This window comes from Cryptomeria japonica, chromosome 7 (assembly GCF_030272615.1).
Source record: "Cryptomeria japonica chromosome 7, Sugi_1.0, whole genome shotgun sequence".
Classification (NCBI taxonomy): Eukaryota; Viridiplantae; Streptophyta; class Pinopsida; order Cupressales; family Cupressaceae; genus Cryptomeria; species Cryptomeria japonica.
The window spans coordinates 187,720,336-187,745,130 of record NC_081411.1 but is presented as its reverse complement, the minus strand read 5'-3'; the positions used below and the strand labels follow the sequence as shown (position 1 = coordinate 187,745,130).

General features: G+C 34.4%; 1 protein-coding gene across 3 annotated transcripts in view; it reads right to left on the bottom strand.

Annotated features, from left to right (window-relative positions):
• Positions 1–24,328, bottom strand: part of LOC131056327 (MADS-box transcription factor 23) — a 42,516-nt gene extending 18,188 nt beyond the window's left edge. For all 3 annotated transcript variants that reach the window (XM_057990676.2, XM_057990677.2, XM_057990678.2), the window contains exon 1: positions 23,451–24,328. In XM_057990676.2, the coding sequence (XP_057846659.2) occupies positions 23,451–23,632 (182 nt within the window). In that variant the 5' untranslated portion in view covers positions 23,633–24,328. The remainder of the gene's footprint in view (positions 1–23,450) is intronic.
• Between the last annotated feature and the right edge of the window lie 467 nt (positions 24,329–24,795).

Below are 24,795 nucleotides of genomic sequence, written 5' to 3'. Positions count from 1 at the left end.
ATGAGTCTATGTAAGGTAAATGTTGTGGATATGAATCCTCTCTTGTGGACAAAGGTGTGAGTGATGGCAATGGTTTTCTTGATGGATTTATACTTCAACCAAATAGTGATGATGAGTGGAATGCAACATTAGGTTAGGTTGGTGAAATAAATTTAAGGGAGAGAATATTCTCGATCATAATTGTAACCTCTAAGTTAAAGGGTGATATAGAAATAATGTGTAGAGCTACTCATAAATAAATTTTAAAACCATATATCTTTGGCCTATTATGTGGAACCATGATGTACAAAAAGGAACTCCATCTTAGGTTCATGGATTCAGTAGTTAGATTCTCTAGATTCAAGAAAATTTATTGGGAACTTTCAAAGGTGCTAGGCCTAATATCTATAAAGATAGAAGTTAGGATTTAAGAGGATAGAAAATAAAATGTTAGGCTAAAATATCTACAATGGATATTTTCTTAATTTCCTTTTTTTTTTCATTTTCAAGGATTTTGTTTGAACTATTCTAGATGATCCTTAGATTTTGAGAAGAATATAGTTATTATTAAGAAAATGGAAAACTAGAATTTGATCCTATAAAAAGGAAAATATAAATTTAGTATCTATATGAGTTGGGGTTATAGTATTGGTCTTTTGATAGTACTCGTTCTACAAGAAATGAAATAATGAAAAGGAAGGAATCAATGTCTAGAGTTAGAAATTGAAAAAAACCAAAAAGTAGCAAATGATAAAATGTTAGACAAGAAAAAAATCATCCTTTATTCATTGAGTCTTATGTAACCTCACATTTCTCAAATTTGAAGCAAGATAAAAAGTTATATTATATATGTACTATCAAATTTGTTTATAAAATAGCTAAATTAGGAGTAGAATAAAGAGGAGGAGATTGAATATGAAATAAAGTTATAATAGGAAAATAGTAAAAGATGTTTGTGATGGAAGTTAGAGTACTTTCAATCTTGGTTTGTAGTAAACTACCTAGTATGAATTGTAAATTAAGGTTATTTTTTAAAATATAAGTGGCTTATTTGATTTGGATATCTCAAAATGAATCTTAGAAATTAGCCTCATTATTAACTTCTTGTTTTATTTTTGTTGTAAGTTTAGAGATATTATTGTTTTACAACCTTGATACAGTTAGATGATTTTTTTGTTCTTATTTATAGTTTATTATTATTTAGGTTGCATCATTGAATGCATTCTAGTCTTTATAAAATAGTTTGACTATTTCAAAAACCGCCATTATCAGATAATAAAAAAAAAGATTTTAACTTAAGCTACCTTTAATGATTTTTATATTAAATATTTTATTTATTAAAAACTAATATTTAGTAATGCATACTGCACTAACTCAATGTGTACATGTACATTTCTTTATCCACAACTTGTAGATTCTAAATTTCAATTTAAAAAAAAGCTCATTGTGTTTTTTATCAAGTTCCCACAAGTCCAATGTATTGACTCGCTATTCTAAAAACACATCAAAAATGTAAAAAATTATATTTATTAAACACTCTATAACTTCATTTAATTTTTTATTGGCTTTCCAAGCAAATTTTTTTTCCTTTTAAAAATTTATGAAAATTGTGGTAGTGACTCCACACATCAACCTTGCCCCAAATCATGATAGGGAATATGTGTTGGTGTTGGAAATAAGACACACTCGGACTGATGATGGACCGGTCCAAGAGGGGCCAATAGCTCAGTGGTAGAGCACTCTAGCAACATATGGAAGGTCCTAGGTTCGAGTCCTAGCTGGTCCATATCTCAACATGGTATCAAAGCCAAGTCCAGGCTAGGAGCCCCAAGCACACGAGAGGTGTGGCTTAAGATGGGGTGTTGGTGTTGGAAATAAGCCACACCCAGACTAACGATGGACTGGTCCAAGAGGGGCCAGTAGCTCAGTGGTAGAGCACTCTAGCAGCGTATGGAAGGTCCTAGGTTTGAGTCCTAGCTGGTCCATGTCTCAACATGGTATTAGAGCCATGATGAAAGAAGATCGTGATCAGATTCTCTACAACTTCTAAGTATTATATCCTCTCTCTCTCCGTCGAGCAGTATCTCTAAGTCTCCAAAATGGTGAACGGTCTTAAAGTCGAAGATAGGCTTGAAGGCGCATCTAACTTCACCTCACGAAAGTTTAGAGTGCTCATTACACTTGAAGAAAATGATCTTCTTCAATTCATGGAGGAAAAGGATTTATCTGAACCTGAAGATCATGACGAGAGATATGTTCAAAACCTTGGAAGATTTATATGAGATTAACAACGTAAGTAGGGCTCTTGCCTTGAGGCAACAACTCCACCAAGTGAAGATGGCAAAGGGAGATTCAGTCATCATGTACTTCATAAAAATTTCAAAATTGAGAGATCAACTAAGTGCAATTGGGGATCAAGTAATTGATAAAGGCCTTGTCATGCTAGCCTTGAATGGTCTACCTCATTCATGGGAGCTATTTATCCAAAGCATAAGTGGAAGATCCAAATTACCTAAGTTTGATCGACTCCGTGCAGATTGTATTAAAGAAGAATCAAGATTGACTGCTAGAGGAATTATCAAGAGTTCTCAAAATGAAGATACACATGTTCTTGCCACTCAATCTACCAAGAAACGTAAGAATTGGAAGAAGGGCAACTTCAAAAGGAATAGAGATTTGAAATCAGATTTTGCACCTGATTCTAGGAAGAGGAAGAAAGATCTCTCTCGCATCCAGTGTTTGACAAGACCTAATCATCAAGAAGAAAACATCAATGAAGTCCCATCTTAGAAGGAGGTTGAAGATAACTCCAATGGTTTTCTTTTCATATCAGCATTATGAAGCAATGTTCCTATGGACAGTGATGCCTGGTTAATTGATAGTGGAGCCTCTCGACATAGCACCGGTTATCAGGAGCACCTTTCTAATTTAGTGGAGAAAGAATCACATCTTCAAGTTATTATTGGGGATGATGCACACTATTCCAGAAGAGGATTTGGTGCCACATCTCTAAACTTTGAATCTAGAATTTCTCTACACCTAAGTGATGTGTTGTTCGTGCCAGGGATCAAGAGAAACCTTGTGTCTATTTCAACCTTGGACGATAAGGGATATCAAATTGTATTTTCTGAAGGAAGAGTTCTTGCTTGGCCTAAGAACTCTAGCATCAAGATTGCTCGTGTGATCGGAAATCAACATGAGAGTTTGTATAAACTCTCCACTCTTCCAGTTCAAGCTCTTATTCATGATTCTTCCAGTTCCAGCGAACTTTGGCATAGAAGACTTGGACATCTCCACTTTAGGGCTCTTCCATCACTGGAAAAGATGGTAAAAGGTATTCCTAAACTTAATCATGTTCATGATGGTACTTGTAAAGGTTGTGCTATGGGTAAAAATATTAAGAATCCTTTTCGTAGCAGTGAAAGTAGGTCTAAAGAAATTCTAGATCTTGGACATTCAGATTTATGTGGTCCAATGTCAATTCCATCCCTAAGTGGATGTTTGTATTATGTAACTTTTATAGATGACTACTCTAGGAAGACTTGGATTTATTTCTTAAGGTCTAAAGAGTCTGATGAAGTCCTAGTTAGGTTTAAAGAGTTTAAAGCTCTTGTAGAAAATATATCAAGAAAGAAAATTAAAGTTTTAAGGTCTGATAATGGAGGTGAGTACACCTCGGGTAGCTTTCATGATTTTTGTATTGAGGTAGGGATCAAGAGGGAGTTTTGTGTTCCCTACAACCATCAACAAATGGGGTTGTTGAAAGGAAGAATAGATCTATTGTTGAAGTTGCAAAAGCTATGATTCATGATCAAGACCTTCAGACTTTTCTATGGGCAAAAGCCTCTAGAACAGCAGTGTATGTTCAAAATAGACGTCCTCATTGGATATTACAAAATATGACGAAGAAGCCTTTTCAGGGATCAAGTCTGATATCAGTCACCTGAGAATATTTGGTTTTCCTGTGTATCTTCATATTCCTAAGGACAAGAGAACCAAGTTGGAACCTTCTGGAAAGAGAGGAATATTTGTGGGCTACAGTGAAACCTCCAAAGCCTACCATATTTACATTCTTGGTCAGAAGCAAATAGAAGTTAGCAGGGATGTCACATTTGAGGAAGATGTTGCATTCAGGAAATGAAAGGGCTCATGCATGGAGATAGATGATGAGACTCCTCAAGACATGGATGTTGATCATGCTCCTAAGACTCGGAGGGAGACTACATAACCTGATATGAGTGATGATCCAATTGAACCTTTGGATCCCACTGATGGGCCTAGAGATATTGTTGTGTCTCGAAAGGGGCCTGTTTGGGCAAGAAACACTATGTGGGAAGTAGAACAGTTTGCTCCTCCTAGAGGCACATTCAGAGAAAGTAAAAGACCACAGAGATTTTCTAGTTATGTTGCATTAATGTGTAATCTTATTGAGTTTGAACCTTCTAGCATAGATGAAGCCTCAAAACAACAAGTTTGGAAAGATGAAATGGATGAGGAGTATCAATCCATTCTCAAAAATGATGTGTGGGATATTGTGCCTAGACTGAAAGGGAAGTCTGTTGTATCTTCCAAGTGGTTGTACAAGATAAAGCATGTAGTTGATGGTAGCATTGAAAAGTACAAGGCTAGATTTGTGGCTCGTGGCTTCTCTCAACAAGAGGGAATAGACTATGTATAGGCAGTTGATTGGGTCCTTGATGTATATAGTTAACACTAGACCAGATATTTGCTATGCAGTGAGTGCACTTAGCTAGTTCATGAGTGAACCTTGACAGATACATCTAGTTGCATCCAAGCATATCTTGAGATACTTGTGTGACATAGTTGGATATGGCTTGAAATACTCTTTTAGTGTGGACCTGATTCTTGAAGGATATTTTGATTCTGAATGGGCATGGAGTGTTACTGATCATAAGAGCACCTCTAGTTGTTGCTTCGGCTTGGGATCTGCTATGATTTCCTGGTGTAGTAGGAAGCAGTCTTCTGTAGCCCTAAGTGCTGCAGAGGCAGAATACATTGCAGCATGTGTTGCAACTTGCGAAGCAGTGTGGCTTTGTAAGCTCCTTGCAAGATTATTTGGACAATCATTGGAGCCTACAACCATTCATTATGATAATCAAAGTTGTCTGAAGCTTTCTATCAATCTAGTGTTCCATGACAGAACAAAGCATGTTGAGATTCAATACCACTATATATGAGATATGGTACAAAGGAATGTTGTTCAGTTGAGATACATTTGTACTGAGGAGCAGACGACTAACATTCTCACCAAGCCTCTTGCAAAAGTGAAGCTTGTGCATTTTCGAGACAAGCTTGGAGTTTTGGAGAATGAAGCCCTTGCTGAAAGGTAGCTTCAACATCAATAATTACTTGATATGCATTGTTATGCATTCTTCTCTATGAGACAAGTTTGAGGTATCAACCCTTGTTATGCATTCTTCTCTGTGAGACAAGTTTGAGGTATCATCCCTTGTTGTGAATTCTTCTCTGTGAGAGAAGTTTGAGGTTCTAGCCCTTGTTCCACCCTCTATGACTAGGTATGGTGGATCCACCCTCTGCGAGTACGTATGGTGGATGTCATGTGAGAGACTCCATGACTTAGCATTTGTGTGTATTCACCCTCTACGAGTAGCCATGGTGGTTGTGTTCATTTGTATTAAGAAGGATTTCTCCCTAGCTAAGAGGGAGTGTTAATGTAATAGCGTCAGTCATCTCCTTCATGGCCGACATAGTCAACTAAATTGTCTAAGTGGCCTATCGGCCTTAGACAATTTAGCTATATCGATTTACCTTTATTTATTAATTATGTGTTAATCCCGCCATCCTTGATAATAAAATCGGGAGCATATTAACACTCTAACATAAGACGTGTTGATTAATATATAAATTGTCACTTATCAAAAGGTATGTTGCTAAAAGGAAAAGTCGACTTTCTTGAGCAATCGTGATGGTTGGAGGAACCTGTGTTCAGTATATTTATGAGTTGCTTTTGTCTCCCAAAGGGATCAATAATATTCATCCACATTACACTTAGCATATTGGGTATTCCCTAGCAGATCGAGTTATCTTCTATAACACTCGCGAAGCAGTGTGGCTTCGTAAGCTCCTTGCAGGATTATTTGGACAATCATTGGAGCCTACTACCATTCATTATGATAATCAAAGGTTTGTGAATCTTTCTGTCAATCTAGTGTTCCATGACAAAACAAAGCATGTTGAGAATCAATACCACTATATCTGAGATATGGTACAAAGGAATGTTGTTCAGTTGAGATACATTTGTACTGAGGAACAAACGGCTGACATTCTCACCAAGCATCTTGCGAAAGTGAAGCTTGTGCATTTTCGAGACAAACTTGGAGTTTTGGAGAATGAATCCCTTGCTGAAAGGGAGCCTCAACATCAGTAATTACTTGATATGTATTGTTATGCATTCTTCTCTGTGAGAGAAGTTTGAGGTATCGGCCCTTGTTATGCATTCTTCTCTATGAGAGAAGTTTGAGGCATCAGCTCTTGTTATGCATTCTTCTCTGTGAGAGAAGTTTGAGGTATCATCCCTTGATCTGAATTCTTCTTTGTGAGAGAAGTTTGAGGTTCTAGCCCTTGTTCCACCCTCTGCGAGTAGGTATGGTGGATTTCATGTGAGAGACTCCATGACTTAGCATTTGTGTGTATTCACCCTCTAGGAGTAGCCATGGTGGTTGTGTTCATTTGTATTAAGAAGGATTTCTCTCTAGCTAAGAGGGAGTGTTAATGTAATAGCGTCAGTCATCTCGACATAGTCAACTAAATTGTCTAAGTGGTCAGCCTTAGACAATTTAGCTATATCGATTTACCTTTATTTATTAATTACGTGTTAATCCTTCCATCCTTGATAATAAAATCGGGAGCATATTAACACTCTAACATAAGAGGTGTTGATTAATATATAAATTGTCACTTATCAAAAGGTATGTTGCTAAAAGGAAAAGTCGACTTTCTTGAGCAGTCGTGATGGTTGGAGGAACCTATGTTTGGTATATGTATGAGTTGCTTTTGTCTCCCAAAGGGATCGATAATATTCATCCACATTACACTTAGCATATTGGGTATTCCCTAGCAGATCGAGTTATCTTCTACAACGGCTTCTATGAGACCACTATCCACAGTTCTCTACATCATGGGAGAATTAACATTTTTTGTCAATCTTTCCATAAATTCTTCGAGGTTAGCATGAGCCAGAGATGTATCTCCAAACTCCAGAAGATAACTCATTAGACCATTCTCAGCAACCATTTTGGGAGGTGTCGACCTCATTCTGACAATTCTATGACTTCAACACTATACTAATGCAAGCAAATAAACCCAAACCACCACAATGAGAAATTGAATAAATCCTCTTTCCTATGCATGAAATGAAAGAAATGGCCAAGACTAGACTCACCTATCATACACTGCACCCTTTCCGAGCTCGAGAAGCAAAAAATTACCTTTCTTTCACTGAGCAGTTTGTTTACTAATTTGGCTTCTCAAACAATATTTAAAGTACTTCAATATGATTAGCATAAAATTTGGTGACACAACTTCCATACTTACTCATGCATGCGAGATAACATTGAAAAGACAATCCCTGATGCATGCATTAATTACACATCACCTTCGTAGGATTGTCTGTCCAAGTAATGATTACTTTTCATTTTAAAAAGTTACAACTTGCTTAGAAAAGTGGCTCAATCGCTCAGACTATTCATTTGCTGAACAATTATGCCTACCTCCATACATCATGCCTTCCTTGATCTTTGTGCTTATCAACAGAAAACATCGAACCATGGAACCATTGAACCGTTGAACCATACATGTTTACTAGTTCAAGGTTCAACCAGGCAACACAAAGGACTACGACATTTGGACTCAAAACAATGTTGATCGACTGATGACCTCATTGAACCAATGTACCTATGAACCTTTGAACTTAATAGATTGGTTCGACGAAGGAAATGTTCAACTATCAATTTTCGTGACTTACAAAATAGGGTCGGAAGACTAAGGCGATTACGACCATGACAATGGGAGAATTTAGATAGACATAAAGCCCATAGAAATAACATTCACAAAAAGGAATCGAATGTAAAGTTCAAGGGTAACACACTTGAATCCACATAAACACATTCAACATATCAAGAATTAAGAATAAAGAAAGTTGATCAATAGAACATCTAGAAAAAGTAGTAGAATGTCTATCTTTCCAAATGCTAAAGATAATTCCCTCCATAAAATATTTTCAAATCTAGTTATATATCTAAAATGGTTTCAAGTTATATCCCCTAATAACATCATATACCATGAAAAATGCTTAGGCTAAAAAGGCTTCAAGAAATCATTAATGTAGGTCCAAGAAACTTGAGTTATAGGGAAAGACTAGAAGAGACACAATGCCACAAAAAGAACATCAAGGATTATAAATCCCCAAGTAGCTTAACTTAGAATAAATGGGAAGGCCTTTGAAAACAAGAAAACTAGTAAAATGAGCAAGCTTTAGCTCAAGAATGGCTAGCCAAATGGTGTAGAATTTATGCTAGGAAATTGGTAATGGAGATTGTAGAAACCATCTCTAGTTTAAAATAGGAAACAATGATAAATGATAAGACATGTTAGAGAAGACTTTGAAAGGATTTTAGTTTCAAAATGGTATACCATTTTCAATATTTCCACCAAGGTTTACGAGATCAAGCTCTAATTTTGTGAACTATGTTTGCAAAAATAATACCAATAATGGTTTCAAATGTTTAATGATCCTAATTGGATTTATGAAATTTTTTGTTGACTTTAGGATAGGTTAAAAGATCCTAGTGACCTTGGAGAAGAGGTTATCACCATCGTGAACCCCATTATAAAAAACCTCAAAGCACATACCCATGAGTTCTTAGTAAATTGCTAGTTTTGAAATTGAAAAAAAAAAAGCAAACCACCAAATAGTTTCTTAATGGGTAGAAATATGGCTATGAAATCTAATGACATTATAAGAAGAGAGGACTTCATGGATTCCCAAGATCTCTAACTAACATTCACAACAAAAATTCCCCTAGATTAGAATAGAAGGTTAAATTAGAAGAAATGTGTGAAATTGGATCCCCTTCTAAGATAGTTTACCCAAATGGAAACTAGAACAAATATAATATTAAAAGAATATTCTAACCATCATTGTATTTGAGAACTCAAATGATCCATTTAGCACATAGATCCAAGCCTTTGCATCAAGCGAAAAGTAATCCTAGACCTCCAAAATAATGTTTACATTCCACATGATGAAAAGATTTATAGTTCTTGGTAGAGGCCAAAAGAAATTCTATAAGAAGCTTTGTTTCATATAAGTGGCCTTAGAGGGGACCCAACAAGAGAATAAAAATGAATAGCAAAGATAATTTTAGAGCAAAATTGAAATTTCCATACAAGAGTCAAATGATTATTTATCCAATACACCAACTTCTTAATTCTAGGGAATTACCTACCAAAAAATAGTGGGAGAATCTTGAAAAGAAAAAGGGATGCCCCAAAACTTAAATATTTCTCCTCACAATCCATTTCCACACATAAGAGTGAAGACAAGAATACTTAACTAGAAATTAATACCTATTGCATTGTCTTTTTTACCATTGAATATTAAAATGGAATTCTTCACAAAAAATATCTAAGAATAAAAAAGCTTGCAAAATATTATTTTGTTCTTCTAAGAGAGAAAGATAAGAGTTAGCAAAAATTTATTGTTAACTAATTAAGCTACAAAATAAGGAAAATAAATACCTTTAACCAACCCTTAGATATAATAAGACAATAGGTATCCAAAATCTTCAAGAACAAGCATATTTTTAGTTTTGACAATTAAGACATCCATGGATGTAATCACTATTGTGTTTCTTAAAGGATCAAAGAGAATTGATGTAGGCACTTTATAAGATTTCTAAATCATTTTTTGTAATTAATCCATTCATTGGTCCATCTAATTTGAATTGATATAATAAGAGGTCAATTATGTTGGAATTGTATTATATATTTATTTGGTCTTAAATTTTATCTTTCATGTTTAAGGTCTTCCAATGTTTCTTTTATGTAAAATGTTTTCTCATTTCTTTCAAAATAAGTAGTGAACTTCATTGCATTGTAAACTTTTGGCCAACTAAAATACATTATTTTCCTCCTAATAATGATTCTTTTCCATCCTACTAAAAAAAATGATTTCAAATGGTTTGAACTTATTACTAGATTGGATTTGAAAATATTTTTAAATAAAATAAAGCTCATATGTTTTGAAAAAATAGGACTACTCAACTTGATTTCTAATAATTCAAATTTATATGAAATAGTACATAAAATCAATAGTCTCGTTAATTCTCTCTTTTAAAAGATTGTATATGTTTAAATGTATAAGGACTTCCTTTTTTATCATATATTTCTTTTATAGTTTTCCTTTCTTATATTTAGTATTCTTTCAAAATACTCAATTAAACTTCAAATCATTGGTACTTTTAAGTTGATAGAATTTATATACTTTATAGTAAGAAATGTTCAATTTTGTTCTTGTAGGATTTTGGTCTTTATAATAGTTCGTAGTGGATCATATGGGTGATGTGTTCAAAGTTCTTGGACTATATTGGAATTCTAAATGGATTTTCTCCAAGTCCATTTTGTATATATTTGTTGTTTCATTTTTAGGTATTTGTTGTCCTTTATTCCACATTTATGTTCTTAGAAATCTATTTTTAGTTTCTAGGGGAAGAGCACCAGTAGTGGATCATGTTTCAATAACCAATCACTCCTTGTGCACCCAACCCCCAATTACTAATTTTAAAGGAGCTAGAAAAATGATAATGAAAAGCTCATTAATAAATTCCACATGTATCAATAACGGATTACTTTTTAGCTTTTTGATCCATAATTGGCTCGTTTGTAAACCCATTACTAGAACATTTGTGCACAACTACTGGAACATTTGTGCACAACTATTGGAATATTTGTACTTTTTGACCCTTGTGCACATAACTGATTGCACAGTGTGCGTCGTCACTACCTAGAAGGCAAAACCTTAGCTATAAGCAGTTAAGTTGCATATGGAGACAACAAAAAAAACATCGAAATCTAATGTACTGTTTAGGATTTGTGAGTGCACGAAGTTAGCTATGACCGCTATTGGTACACTTTCCCTTCTTGGGAAAATATTTTTCAACCTAATTGGGTTTTCTGCAAGTCAATTTTTTGTGTTGTTTCAAGCACAACTTTTATAATTGTTTACAAATATACTTATGTTATTCGCATATGATCATATTGCTAATACATATTGTTGAGTGAATTGAATGCAAGCTATTAATTTATTGAAAAAAAGGTAAACATGACTAAATTTTCTTATTGTCTTGTTGTAATGGAAATAATTATCATAATTTTTTAAAGATCATGTATTTAATATTGAATGGGACAGCACAATGATGAAAATTTCTAGCACTCTATGTTTTAATGAACATGTCACTTAGGTTAGTCTTAAGATGATTAGCCATCTCAATAAGTGGATTTAAAACTTAAAGCCACATCCTCAAGTGGCTACCAACTAGAGTAATGGGTGGAATGTGATGTTTTTTCTACCACTACCTTCCTATGGGGTTTGCAAAACAAGTTCATCATGTGCGTAAGTGAGCCAATTCTCTTGTGGTTGTTGAATTTTGACACATTACCAAAGAGATTAATAATAATCCTTCCATTACTTAGCTTCAAACTTGGATGTCTTAGCTCAAGCATAATCTCAATATTGTTGACCTTCATTTGGGAAATAGTGCTCATATATGAGGCCATCCATTTTCCCTTAAATTTGAAGACAACCTCTAGACATTTTTTCAATTGTTTACAATTTATGTAGACTTATTCCCAAATCATGTCAACTTATGGAAGAAACACTTTTCATGAAATATTTCAAGCCTTCCTAGATCATTAAAATTTATTTTTTCAAGCCTAAGAGGCCACAATAGTGTGAGATAGAGTACTTCAACAACATTTGTAGATTTTTCCCACCAAAGTCAAACTTATAGCTCAAATTGCTTGTAATAACTAACTCCCAGTTCAATAGCCTCTATGATGCCTTTACGATAATGTCAAGACACCTAGCTTTGATGGATTTCCTATTGAATAATATGAATAGACTTAGATTTCCATGGGCCTTGAACTCCTTCAAGTGGATAATGAATCCCTTCACAACTGTAGATATGCTAGGTTTTGTTATTAAGCATGGATACATCAAGTTTATTCCTAAGTTGGTAGCCCAAAACTCATCACTAGTTGGAAACCTATCAAGCTATTGATGTCTCACAGTATTATTTCCAAGGTTCTCTCTCCACATCTACATTTTTTCTCCTTTGTCAATGCACTAAGATGCAATGGTCAACTTGGAGAGAAGTAATGACCCTGACATGTCCCTCTAGATAGATACTTATTTCCTTTTACTATCATCCAAAACATGTTCAAGTGATTACACAGTAACAAGATTAAACACATTTAAATACAAATCTGAAAAGCATTAATAAGTGCAGTACTCATGTTTTTGTGTTCATGGTGAGTTGTTTTGTTTTGGATTGGTGGACACAAAAGCAATGGGATGGTGCCCACCGGTGCATTTCAGACCAACGTAAAAATCAGTCTGAATTTTTCTTGTCCCTTGGCACTTGAATTTAAAGGAGCTTTTGTGAGATAATAAATTGCTTACTGAACTGCAATCCTCTGCATTTACATTGCAACCTATAAAGGTTTCTTTGATAACAAAATGAATAGAGCAGAAACGTTATATGGAGATTGGTAATTCTTTATTGGAATGGATTTTAGTTTGTTCTCAACCATATTTTTGTGTCCAGGCTATGTTTCATGTTAACTGGGTACAAAATTACGATTCCATGGACAACAGGCCATTTCAATTGATCATACACTCAAACTCATACGTTGCAGGTAAGTCAGAAAATTATATTGCTAGACTATTGATCCTCAGATTGAGCAGTTTGTATCTTACGGGATATTTTCTTAGCTATTGGTTCTTGCAATGTTGTAATTTGTTGGAGAAATTTGACTCAGTTCCATTTAACAGATTTCACTGGATCTTCTTACTGAAAACAAAAGAGAAGGTTAGCAGAATTGTAGATTGAGTCAGAGCAAAATTTACTTGCTAAGAATTCAGAGGCTGGCAATGAGATGATGGCAGGCAAAAGGTTAATGGCTATAACTGGTATCATGACGGAGTTTCATCATAAGTCCCATAGAAAATCAATACAGAAGTTGTGGATGCTAACGGGTATTTTATATACATATTGTCCTATCTACTATATTCTTAAAATAATTTATTACCTTGATTTGTTTGAAATTAATTCACCAATGTTTCGACTGGCAACAAAGAAATTTTGATGGCAAATTTTTAGTTTTCTATTTTTTTTCTCTTTTTGGGGAAGATGTATAAATTTACTTTAGGCTCTTGATCTTTTCATAGCAACATTCCATTGAAGGTGGCGCATTTAATACTTTCTTAAATTATTAAAGATTTGAACCGAATTTGGTTTGCATTATTCCAAGCCATTTACAACAAGGATTGATCTAGTGAGCAGATACCATATTCAAGTCATTAAGTAAATTGTAAAGAAGAATGAACCAAATCTTCTGTCTAAATTAGTAGTTCAGTTCTGAATGATATTGAATGTTAAGATTTGTTTCAAATATTAGAGATAAACCTATAAACATAGAAACGTATCCAATATTATATGACAATTGAGAGGAGAAATTATGATGATAACAAATTGAGTTTGACAAAGACAAATTCTCTTTACTATTTCTTATTTGGGTAAACATTTTAGTAATAAATGATGAAACATGAAGCAATGTAATTGTTGAGAGAGAATTGATGCAGAAAGAAAATAGTTTATTCTAAAGGTGGAAGTTATTTTATCTCATGAACGGACAAAGCAGTGGCTGTACTCAGTCAAGGTGTACAGTTTCACTAGAGACAGTTCAAGAAATCCACCAATAAGCTGAATTCTATCATGGAAGATGGGGGACGGTCCAGATAGGTAAGAATGGTGTCACATTCTTCTTCCTATAGCCAGCTGTGATTAGTTATAAAAGCAGGTACACTTCAATAAATAACTGAAAGAATGGTTGGGTCAAAAACTCTGTCTCATCACATTCGTTGCAAAGAAAGAAACTTCTCTTTATTGGTGGGGGAATTTCATCATGTTTCTAACGATTCCATTATTTTAAAGGAGTTTTGTCATGCTCATTATAATACTTTCTCCAATTAGAAAGTCTTATTAAAATATCCATATTTCAATAAGTACACATTTTACCTTCTTGGCTGTTTCATCTTAGATCACTATGACTTCTGTCCACATTATGGGCAGGTAGATGCAATATTAATGCAAAAAGGAGACCACTCTTCCAGTTTCAACTATCGAGGAACTCAAGATAAGAAAATGGGTTCCTCTGAAAAAATTATGAATATTTCAAAACTTATAAGATAGTTATAATTTCCTCAAGAGGCTTAGTACACATATTTAGAACTTGGTTCCTAGGCCATTTCTTGAAGAACAATCAGCAAATCATCTCTCCCCTTGCAAAGTACAACACAATTACCTATGCCTTTCCTATTTCCCTCTTGGGGAAAAAAAAAAAGACTTTTACCTTAAGGAATTCTTGAATGTAAACTCTTTTCTAAAACTGTAAAAAAAATGACTTGTTGCAGATGACACATCTGAATAAGTAGAAATACTTGATCCTATAGAAACATATGCATCCATCATGAACGGAATATCAAGAACCATGGGAAGACTTTAGACAAAAGCAAGCCTACAAGAAATCTTGCACAAATGAAAAATATATCTACAGCCATCATAGGATAAGGGAATTTAAGGTGGGTTACCCCTATGCGAAAAGAAAAAGGTGAAAACAATACTCTAATCCACATAAATATATGAGGGAAAACCACCCACCATAAGTGCAATTGCAACTAATGGATTGAAGGATGTTATCTTCTGGGATGCTTCAGCTTAGTATAGATGAATCTGTATTGGAAGACATGTCAGGAGCAACTTCCCTACATCTCTAAAGGTGCAGATCTGCTGGGGGAAGTAAATACAACTCTGGTTATAACATCTTCAAGTGGGAAATAGATGAAATTTTACAATTAAAATTTATGTTAATCTTTATATCACCAACAATTCCAGGTTTCATGGTTAGAAATTTGTTAATAACTGATAAAAAAAAAAACTAACTATAATGTAAATTGTATTATCTAGTGGGAGGCTTGAACTTAGTATAGATGAAGCTGTATTGGAAGACATGTCAGTAGCAACTTCCCTGCATCTCTAAAAGTGCAGATCAGCTGGAGGAAGCAAATACAACTCTGGTTATAATATCTTCAAGTGGGAAATAGATGAAATTTTACAATTAAAATTTATGTTAATCTTTATATCACCAACAATTCCTGGTTTCATGGTTAGAAATTTGTTAATAACTGATCAAAAAACAAACTAACTATAATGTAAATTGTATTATCTAGTGGGAGGCTTGAACTTAGTATAGATGAAGCTGTATTGGAAGACATGTCAGGAGAAACTTCCCTACATCTCTAAAGGTGCAGATCTGCTGGAGGAAGTAAATATAACTCTGGTTATAACATCTTCAAGTGGAAAATAGATGAAATTTTATAATTAAAATTTATGTTAATCTTTTTATCACCAACTGTTCCAGGTTTCATGGTTAGACATTTGTTAATAACTGATCAAAAAACAAACTAACTATAATGTAAATTGTCTTTCCAATGTGTGCAAACAAATAGGATAGTTGCAGAAATAAGACAGATTTATTACTATTGTTATCATCATCATTATCCACCGATATTCTGAGTTGATTAATCATTTGTCTTCTTAAGGTTTGCACTACATGTTTATTCAGTAATTCAACCTTTGCTGATGTCAATATCAGTATTTATAACTTCACTCTCTGTTGGATCTCCATGGGCAATAAGTATCAATGCTATTCACTCTCCTTCTGGGCTTACCATCCTTATTCTCATTGTTGGATTTCATGCATTGAATTTTGTAGCTGGTTATTTTTTCATCGTCCTGCCTTTTCAATAGCATCTAATGTCAAAGATTTTTGGAGAACTATTTCCTTTGAAGGAGGTAAATATCACCAACTTTCTTGCTATCTTATTGAAATGGAAATTGTTAATGCAAATTGAACTTATTATAGATATAGATAGACGTGAACTAAATCAAATTCAGTCTTCTATTTGCAGGTAAGTATCTTTAAATTCAGTTCTTTAACTTCTTTAGACTCAAGTAGAGAAAGACAAATCACAGGTATGTAAAGATGTTTTTAGAATCTAATATCAAAGAATGCAGTAGATTATTTGCAACTAGTATAGAATCAGTTACTTATCTGTACTTTGACTGATATGAAGCAGTGCCTAATATATAATATTGCTCAAGTCCACCTTGATCACCAATAGACCTCGCCCAGGTAAGTATACAGTAATGTCTGATATGATGATTAATTCACTAATAGTGAATGCCCAGCACTTGAAAATATATATTCAATCTACAGTATAAACTGCCCTTAATATGATGTCGATCTGCGATATAGAATGCCTTGGATATTGTTATCAATCTGCAATATCAAACGAATATATAATGTCGAACCATATCTTGTGAATATGAGTCGTTGAGATTATCTATGCTGAAGAATACGAGTCATTTATCAATTTCGATGATTGCATTCTTCCATCGAATGAGCCTATATATGGCTTGTAGAACCGATCCATGATCGGTTGTGTCTCTTCAATATCAAACGGTATGTCTTAATGGTTAGTTAGTAAGTAATAACTAGCTATTAGTATGTTAACAATACAAACATGGATCGAACTATAATTCCATCGCATCTCCAGCACTTAACATTTGATATTGATTCATATATGTCTCAAGTTCATCTTAGATGTGAAGATATTAATCCAAGTCTTACATCGGTATGGTCTGTGCTTCAGTTTGTATATATATAAAAATAGATCTCAGAAATCTGACCATAGCTATAATATCTTCAACAGAAATAATTATCATAGTCATTTAAAATGGAACAAAATAAAAGCTGGAGGAGTCCTTTTGATTCGTGCTCTTGAAAATAATCTTTTCCAAGATCCTCCATTGGCGTGCCTCAGCTATTTCAGTTCATAATCTACACTTTCCCACTTAATATAGCTTGCATAAGACATGCAAGAAACAGAATATTTACCTTTATTTATTCTTTGATCTCTACAGCTGAATCCACCAATCTTGGACACAAACACTGTGAACTGTGAACAATAGATTATAAAGAATTTCGATCCTTCATCTCCTTTGTCTGTTATTTACCTTGCATATAGTAACTATATTATATCCTTATATATGCTGCTTAAAGGAATAATAATATCACATGCATGATAGGCCAAATGTAGTGCTGTTGTATACCTTAAACAGGGGATCATACAACTAGCAAAGACTGATAAACCTGAACTTAATATGCACAGATGGACACTACTTCCTCAATGATGTGCTTGGATGGACCCACTGGGCCTTTCTTTTGATGTGTACCACAGCGGGTTGCATGTTTCTTTAAAGATAATATGAATTTCAATGTCCTTATCAGGAAAATAAACAGATATTACAGCCATAAAATAATATCATAGGTTGGAAGATCAAGAGGAGTGTCTGGATGAAATCAGAAGCAAGTCTAAAAACAGAATGGATAAGACTAAAGGTGGATTTGAGGACATTGAAAGTGTTAGACAACTGTCTGAGACAGAAGTCTGTACGTTTGCAATTTTAACATCAAGAAGCAAGTGAGAAAATTTGTTGGAATGTTTAATACTTCAGTTAACATGTTTTATATTGATTTAGGCACGTATAGCATGGTAATAAGAGGATGTTCTAGTGATGGAGAGAACATAGGTTCAAAACTTGTAGGCTCAGGCCTGTAATAAAGATGTCATTGAGTTGAGAAAACATAAGAAAGATATTCTGCCTTTTACAAATTCAGTTTCTGACATCATACCTTTGCAACAATATTGTTATCTTGAGAATGGTATTGATAATCTAAACATAATAATTGAAAATAAACCAAAAGTGTATGTAGAAATATGAGAACATGAAAACCAACCAAGAGTTATAAAAACTATTGGCATACAAAAATAAATAACATAGGAGAATGATAACCTCTTCATGTATAAGATGAATGTTTGATTTAATATTGGAAACTCTCTTAATGATGTGTCAGAAAATACAACTTGAAAAGTTGGAGTTGAGGATTTTCCATAGACCAAGATCAGATTGCTAGGAACAAATCCTACAAGATTTTCATGCATTTTATCAAAACTAATGTCAAACAAGCACACAATAATTTATGGGTGATCTTACCACATAATTCTTCAACCTCATGAATGTACCATGCCCCTAAATGATTGATCTACCACATGATTATATTGAATGACTCTTATACATCAACAACAGCTTTTGAATTGGAATAAATTTGTCCTTGCATGATATTACGCTTCTAGGTGTTATTCAGTTGAGAGAAGACATGTCTTTTCAAGGCTCCTGCTTTCCTTTCTCCTTCATGATATTACTGATGTAAACTTACCATACCTTGAAAAGATTAAAAGAATGTTGTTTCTTCAAATAGATTCTCTAACAAACTAGCCATCTTTAGGAAAGATGCCAAATGAGCAGATGACCATCCTTCTCCTCAAACCGCTGTTGTTGACAAAAAATTATATGCAAAAAAAGTTAGATTTTGAGGCAAGAATCTTGCTCAAACCTCTACTGCTTTTAACAGGCTCTAACTGAGAAGTCTTCTGAAAGCTTTTCTGATAGGCCATTGTTTGGCCCTATAACTTTCTATCTGACTGATGGTATGCAAATTGATTCAGTTTTAGCTAGGAAATATTTTATTAAATGTTTTTATATTGACTCTGTATATGTGTTCAATGGAGCAGGGGCAAAGAGTTGTTAGATATGGGGAGTGACAGAGGCAGCATCCATTTGTGTTTGTGTGTACTGCTTTCCTGACTGTTGAATGATAGATCTTAGAACATATAGACAATCCAAGACCAAATTTTTTGAATATGGCATTTCATAGTATGATTTTCCCCATTTTGGAATTTGGTTGTTTCGATGAAACAAGAAGGCCAATTGGTGACTGAAATTCCAGCCATTTCATATTTATCATAAACAAACATTGTTCAAATTTCTGTAAAGAATTTTTAGTGAAAACTGATTCTATGAATTCGCATCCATTAATATCTGTTGTTGCTAGGCAATATATGCAACTTAGCAGATCACATGTGCTACTCATAGAGCATTGATATTTGAGAACATCTAGTGTAACCCTAATTTGATAGTTGCATGAGATGAGCTCAAGTGGAAAAGCGTTTAAGCTCTCAGAGTGGAGACTCACATTCAAACACACAAAAAATGAAAAGTGTTAAAAATGGCTAAGATTACTGCATCTAACTCATTTGGTATATCACAATGTATGAGGTTGGATGCATATCATGGGTGACTTTGACTGAAACAATTCCCCAGTCCCCTCATACAAGGCATCTAAGCCAAGAGCTACCCAGCATGAAGAATCTAGGAAATCATTTCAAAAATTATTTGTAATCAGCTCTGTATGGATGGAGATAAGTTCTCCATCTATTTTTGCAGTATTATCAAGAACAAATCGATGAAAGTGATTGATGGATCGTGTGCATATATGCAATTCAAGTTTATACACTTTTAGATAATATTTATAAAAATTTAGAGGAAGAATAGTCACCTCAAGTGATACAAAAATGGCAAAATGTGCTAAGGCGACATTAATACATTATACAAAGACACGTCAAGGATCATAGTGAAAATCAATACAAGCAGAATCTCATGTCTTGAATTGTATAACTCATCTAAGAAGTTTTATATGAATTACGATAATCATGGGAAGACTGATAGTTGCAAAACGCTTGTCTCAATGGATTCTGTTAACTGTCATTAAACCTATAAATGATCTTAACTGTCAGAATGTTCTGTTGTCAGCAGTGCTTATGTTTATTTTTTGTTTATAATTAAGACGATTCCACATAGTATATTGTGTATTCTTGCATGGTCTTTTGGGAATTTTATTTGACACATTTGTTCCTGTTTTCATGTCTGAGTATTTTGTGAGACTAAACTAGGATGGTTCTTGACTGTCAGGGATTCACGTTTGCATTCATATGCTGGATGTAAAAGTTTATTACAGATGTCGTCACAATTACGTGGATCTGAACAAATGAAATGCACAGATAAACTCAACAGATGTTAGCGAAGTGCAGAAACCATTGTGGGTTTTGTTTAGAGTATATAGGAAGCTTATGTTTAAAGCATTGTTGTTGGGTATTGCATTTTGGCATCTTTTCCATCTATTATCAACAAGTGGGCAATTATGAAGTTTCCTTTTCTTGGTTCTCAGACATCCCTAAAATATATTTTGAAGTGTAGCAGTAATATTTCTTGTTGGTTGGTCTCAAGCTCTGAAGCATGATAAACTTGGTCTTCAAATGATGTGGAGACACTAACCTTCTGCAATGACCGTCTACTTGTTACTGTTCACAAATAGTAAATTATAGCTTGATTTAAATATTCATATGTTTATTGTATTTAGATATGTAATGCCTATTTTTGTAGCCATTGGTGAATCTCTCTAATTGAAGAATCTATTCTGTAGGAGTTTTACTGGCAGTTGGGCTGTCCCATTTGTTTGAATTAACAACACTATATTTGGTATTTTCTTGTGACATGAGTATATCTGCAACAAAATTGACCATCCTGGGGGTTGTGAACAAATTGCTTACAGTAGCCTTATTTTCATTTCATTTTGCTCATAATAACAATAGATAAGCCTCGAAAATAACAATAGATCGGCCTCAAAAAAATATGATGAACACGAGAGCAGGAAAGGTTAGTTGTGAAGGAGACACAAGCCCTAGTTGTGCGTTCTTCTTGTGCTGCCAATGGTGAGGAAGATTCAGATTCAGATGACGGCGATGGTGGCTTTAAAGACTTCTCTGTAGAAGATGAATGGGGCAATAAATGGTCCGAGGAGGACAATGAGCTGCTCCTCAAGATTTTGTTCGAGGCTCACCATAAGGTGCATGGGTTTGTGGACATCAGGAAGGCTACTGTCAATGATGGAGCTTCTGTTCAAAAGCTGCGTACAGACTTCCTCCTCTCCCCAGCGATGTCTTCCCCTCCCCATTTTAGCCCTCAACCTATGGTTTCTCCTCACAAGGTGACTCATGCTCGGATTTCCACGAATGTTGAACAAATGGTACCCAAGGCTCCTTCCCAAGCAACAAAGGGTTTCAATAACTCTATTGATAGTGTTGTTAAGGATTTGCCGGAGTTTGTTGGTGGGAGGGATAGGGAGATTTCTTTAGTTGCTACCCCTCCCTATTCTGCAGGCTTCTGGGCCTAATATGGCTAGGTAAACTGCATACAACATCATTGTGGCTACTAGGCCTTCTGGGGTGGGTGTTCACCCTAGGGTTTCTAAGAAGGTGTTAGTGTAGATAGTTCAAATGTTATCACTTCTGTTGAAGCTGAGGTTGAAGGGTAGATTGCCAGATACAAATTGTTATCCCTGACTCCCTTACTGCTAAGTCAATGACTTACTTTAAGAGGATGCTGGTTGGGAGATTTTGCTGTAATTGTCCAAATATTGATGCTATCAGAAGATGTTCGCTTTGGAAATGGAAGTTAAGCAGTCGAGGTATTCACTTTGTTGAATAACTTTTTTTTCATTTTCTTTTTCCAATCTGAGTGATTGCCTTTGGACTCTATGGAAAGGTCCTTGGTTTACGGGTGACATGGCCTTTGTCTTAAAAACTGGTCTCCGGGTTTTGATCCATTGAATGATGACTTTATTAAGTCCCCTGTTTGGAATAGTTTGCTGGGATTGCCTTTGGAGTACAAGGATTTTATGCTTATCACTAAATCCTTTGGACAGTACTTTGCAACTAATTCAATCACTAGATTCAGAAAGTGCCGACTATCTGCTAAATTCTGTGTGCTCATGGACAAAAAAAGGAGATCCCTACTAGGATTAACTTATCTTCCAAACTAGTGAGTGGGAACAGCAGATTGAACTTGAAGACTCTCCACTAATTTGTCTTTGTTGTTGCAAAGTGAGCCATGGTACTGCTAGTTGCCCAAGTAATAAGAAAAAGCATTTAATTTGGAGGAAAAAGAAGCAAACGCCTGTTGCTGTTGAAGATACCAACATGGATGAAGCACAGAAGGATGAACTTGAAGGGGATGCTCCTGTTAAAAGTAAGGTAACGGATGCCTCTCTCAAGGATTTGGTTTTGGATGATACATCTGCTAGTGGTCTTAAGTGTTGTTCCAAAAAAAGAAATTCAGGACAGATGGATCCATGCTCACTGGTGAGGAGAAAATCATTGGAACATTTTGGCTTCAAACAACCCTGAATTTGGGTTGGTAGTTTGTGAGTGTTAGTTGTCTTTGGGTTTTTTTAAGGTTTCATAGATATGTCTCTTGGTTGTCTTTTGATGTCTTGTAGTCCTTAATGCTTATCTTTTAAATTGTACAAAGGTCAGGGCCCTTTCAAAATCCCTGCTTACCCTAATTAAAAAGCAAACTGCTTACAGTAGCAGACAACTCAGTACTTTGAAATAAGCATGCAACTCTTGTAGCGGCAGTGGGAAGGCTAATCGACATCCTTCGAAGTATATTTTAAAAGCACCCAACTACAAATGCTCGATGCATCGCTGGTGACCATGATCCTAAGGATGACTTAAAAGGTGCTCATAAGGCTACCTTCCTCAGATTTACAAACATCTGCAGAACAGGCTATTGCAAAGAAAACTCAATTAACATTTTATTATGTACAAGGGTTCAGATTATGATTAGTATAAATTTTATGACTTTGTAGAAAACTCTTAGCTATGTAATCCGCGGTCCAAAGCAAATTCTCAGAGGATCTGTAACAGATTGCTTCCATTGGAGTGTCATAGGCTCTGCACTTTTTTAATTCAGTATGTCGACAAATTTAATCTTTTAAAAAGCAAAAAATTAAATACTTAAGTAAAATGTGGATAAACAACCCACAGCATCTAATTCAAATTAATTCATCATAGAGAGATTGTTGTGCATCAAATCTTGATGACAAATCAAATGCGTCTTCAACAAAGGTTTTGTTTTGACCAGTAAGATGAAACAGCGATGCCACTCTAGCTGGGTCTGTGAACCATTCTTTGTGTTTACATGGAAAAAGTTGCCAAAATTCATGCACAAGTCGGATAGCATAATTTTTTGAGCCTTTTTAAGAAAAATTAAGAAATACAGCAGGCTAATTCAAACAAGAACCATAATTTGCAGAAAATTAAAGATATAAAATAACCATAAACATACCTAGAACTGGCGAATTCAAACAATTTTCCAGTGCTGGAAAAGATGATAAGTGCAATATCTGCATCGCATAGTATAGCCAATTCTTGAGCTTTTTTAAGGAGTCCTCCTCTTCTCTTTGAAAATGTGACTTGCCTGCTTGTTGCATTCTCTATCCTCTTGATCTCTATCTTCCCTCGACCCATAACTGCTTGAGATATATTCTCTTTTCCCAATAACTTTTTTTTCTCTTATCTCAGAGTGATACAGGGGATGTGAAGAAGATAATAAAGTGGCTTGGTAAGGTCTTAGAATACAAAGGGCTACCGAATTAGTAAACCAACCTAGCAAGAAAATCTTCTGCTCATAAATTAGAGTAAAAGTATTCTTATTTTGGGAAGAAAAATCCAATCTTGCCCAACCGCACAGCTTCACAGTCTTCTCAAAAAAGAAAAATATACTGCCCAAAATGGAAAGGCCATCCAATCAAGAAGAATTCCATAAAACTCTTCATCTTTCAGTCTTGAAAAGGAAAATTGCCTTTGATAATTAGAAAATCTGAACCCAAAAGGCAGGTAGAAGCAACGAACAAACAGGAGAACAACCCCATGATTCGGATTCTGTGATTTCCGTTTCAGGCATTCCACTTAACAGGATTTTCTTTTCTTGGCATGCCCACAACCTTAAAATAGGATTTGTTAAAATGACAAGTGGTGGCAAATTCAGGCTTTGTTTTAAATTGGGAATGAATGCAACGTGTATTTTGCAATCTAGAACAATTTCTTTTTAAAGAAACAGCAGAGAGATATTCTCGATGCATCGAGTTTGTTTAGCCTTTTCTGTGTCTAAATAAGGCATTTTAACTCCATAAAATTATTCTGCCCTGCCCCAAAACAACTGAATTATACTTGTCCGTAAATCATGCCTACTAACACTATTTCTATTTATATTATATATTACCGAGAGCGGAATTAAGTGATTTTAAATTTGGAAACGTGGATTTATGAGATCAGTTTTTCGGTATAATATTTTATATATAAGTTTTGTAATTTGTAAGAATTATTAAAAAATATAAGTTTTTTTTTAATTAATTAATAATAGAAGATATTAATAATTTTGTAGTGTAACTTTAATTGAATCTTAACTTTAATTAAGTTATATAATTTTATTTGAACCCTAACTATAATATTAATTGAATGTTAATTATAAATTAGTTGAATCTTAAATTTAACACATAATAATCTTTAATCTAAATAATTCCAAAAAAAATCATACTAAATATTATTTTAATGACCTAAAAATTTGCCTAAAAAAATGTAGAAAGTAGATCCGAGAAATTTGGTAATAAGATACAAATTATTTGAATCAA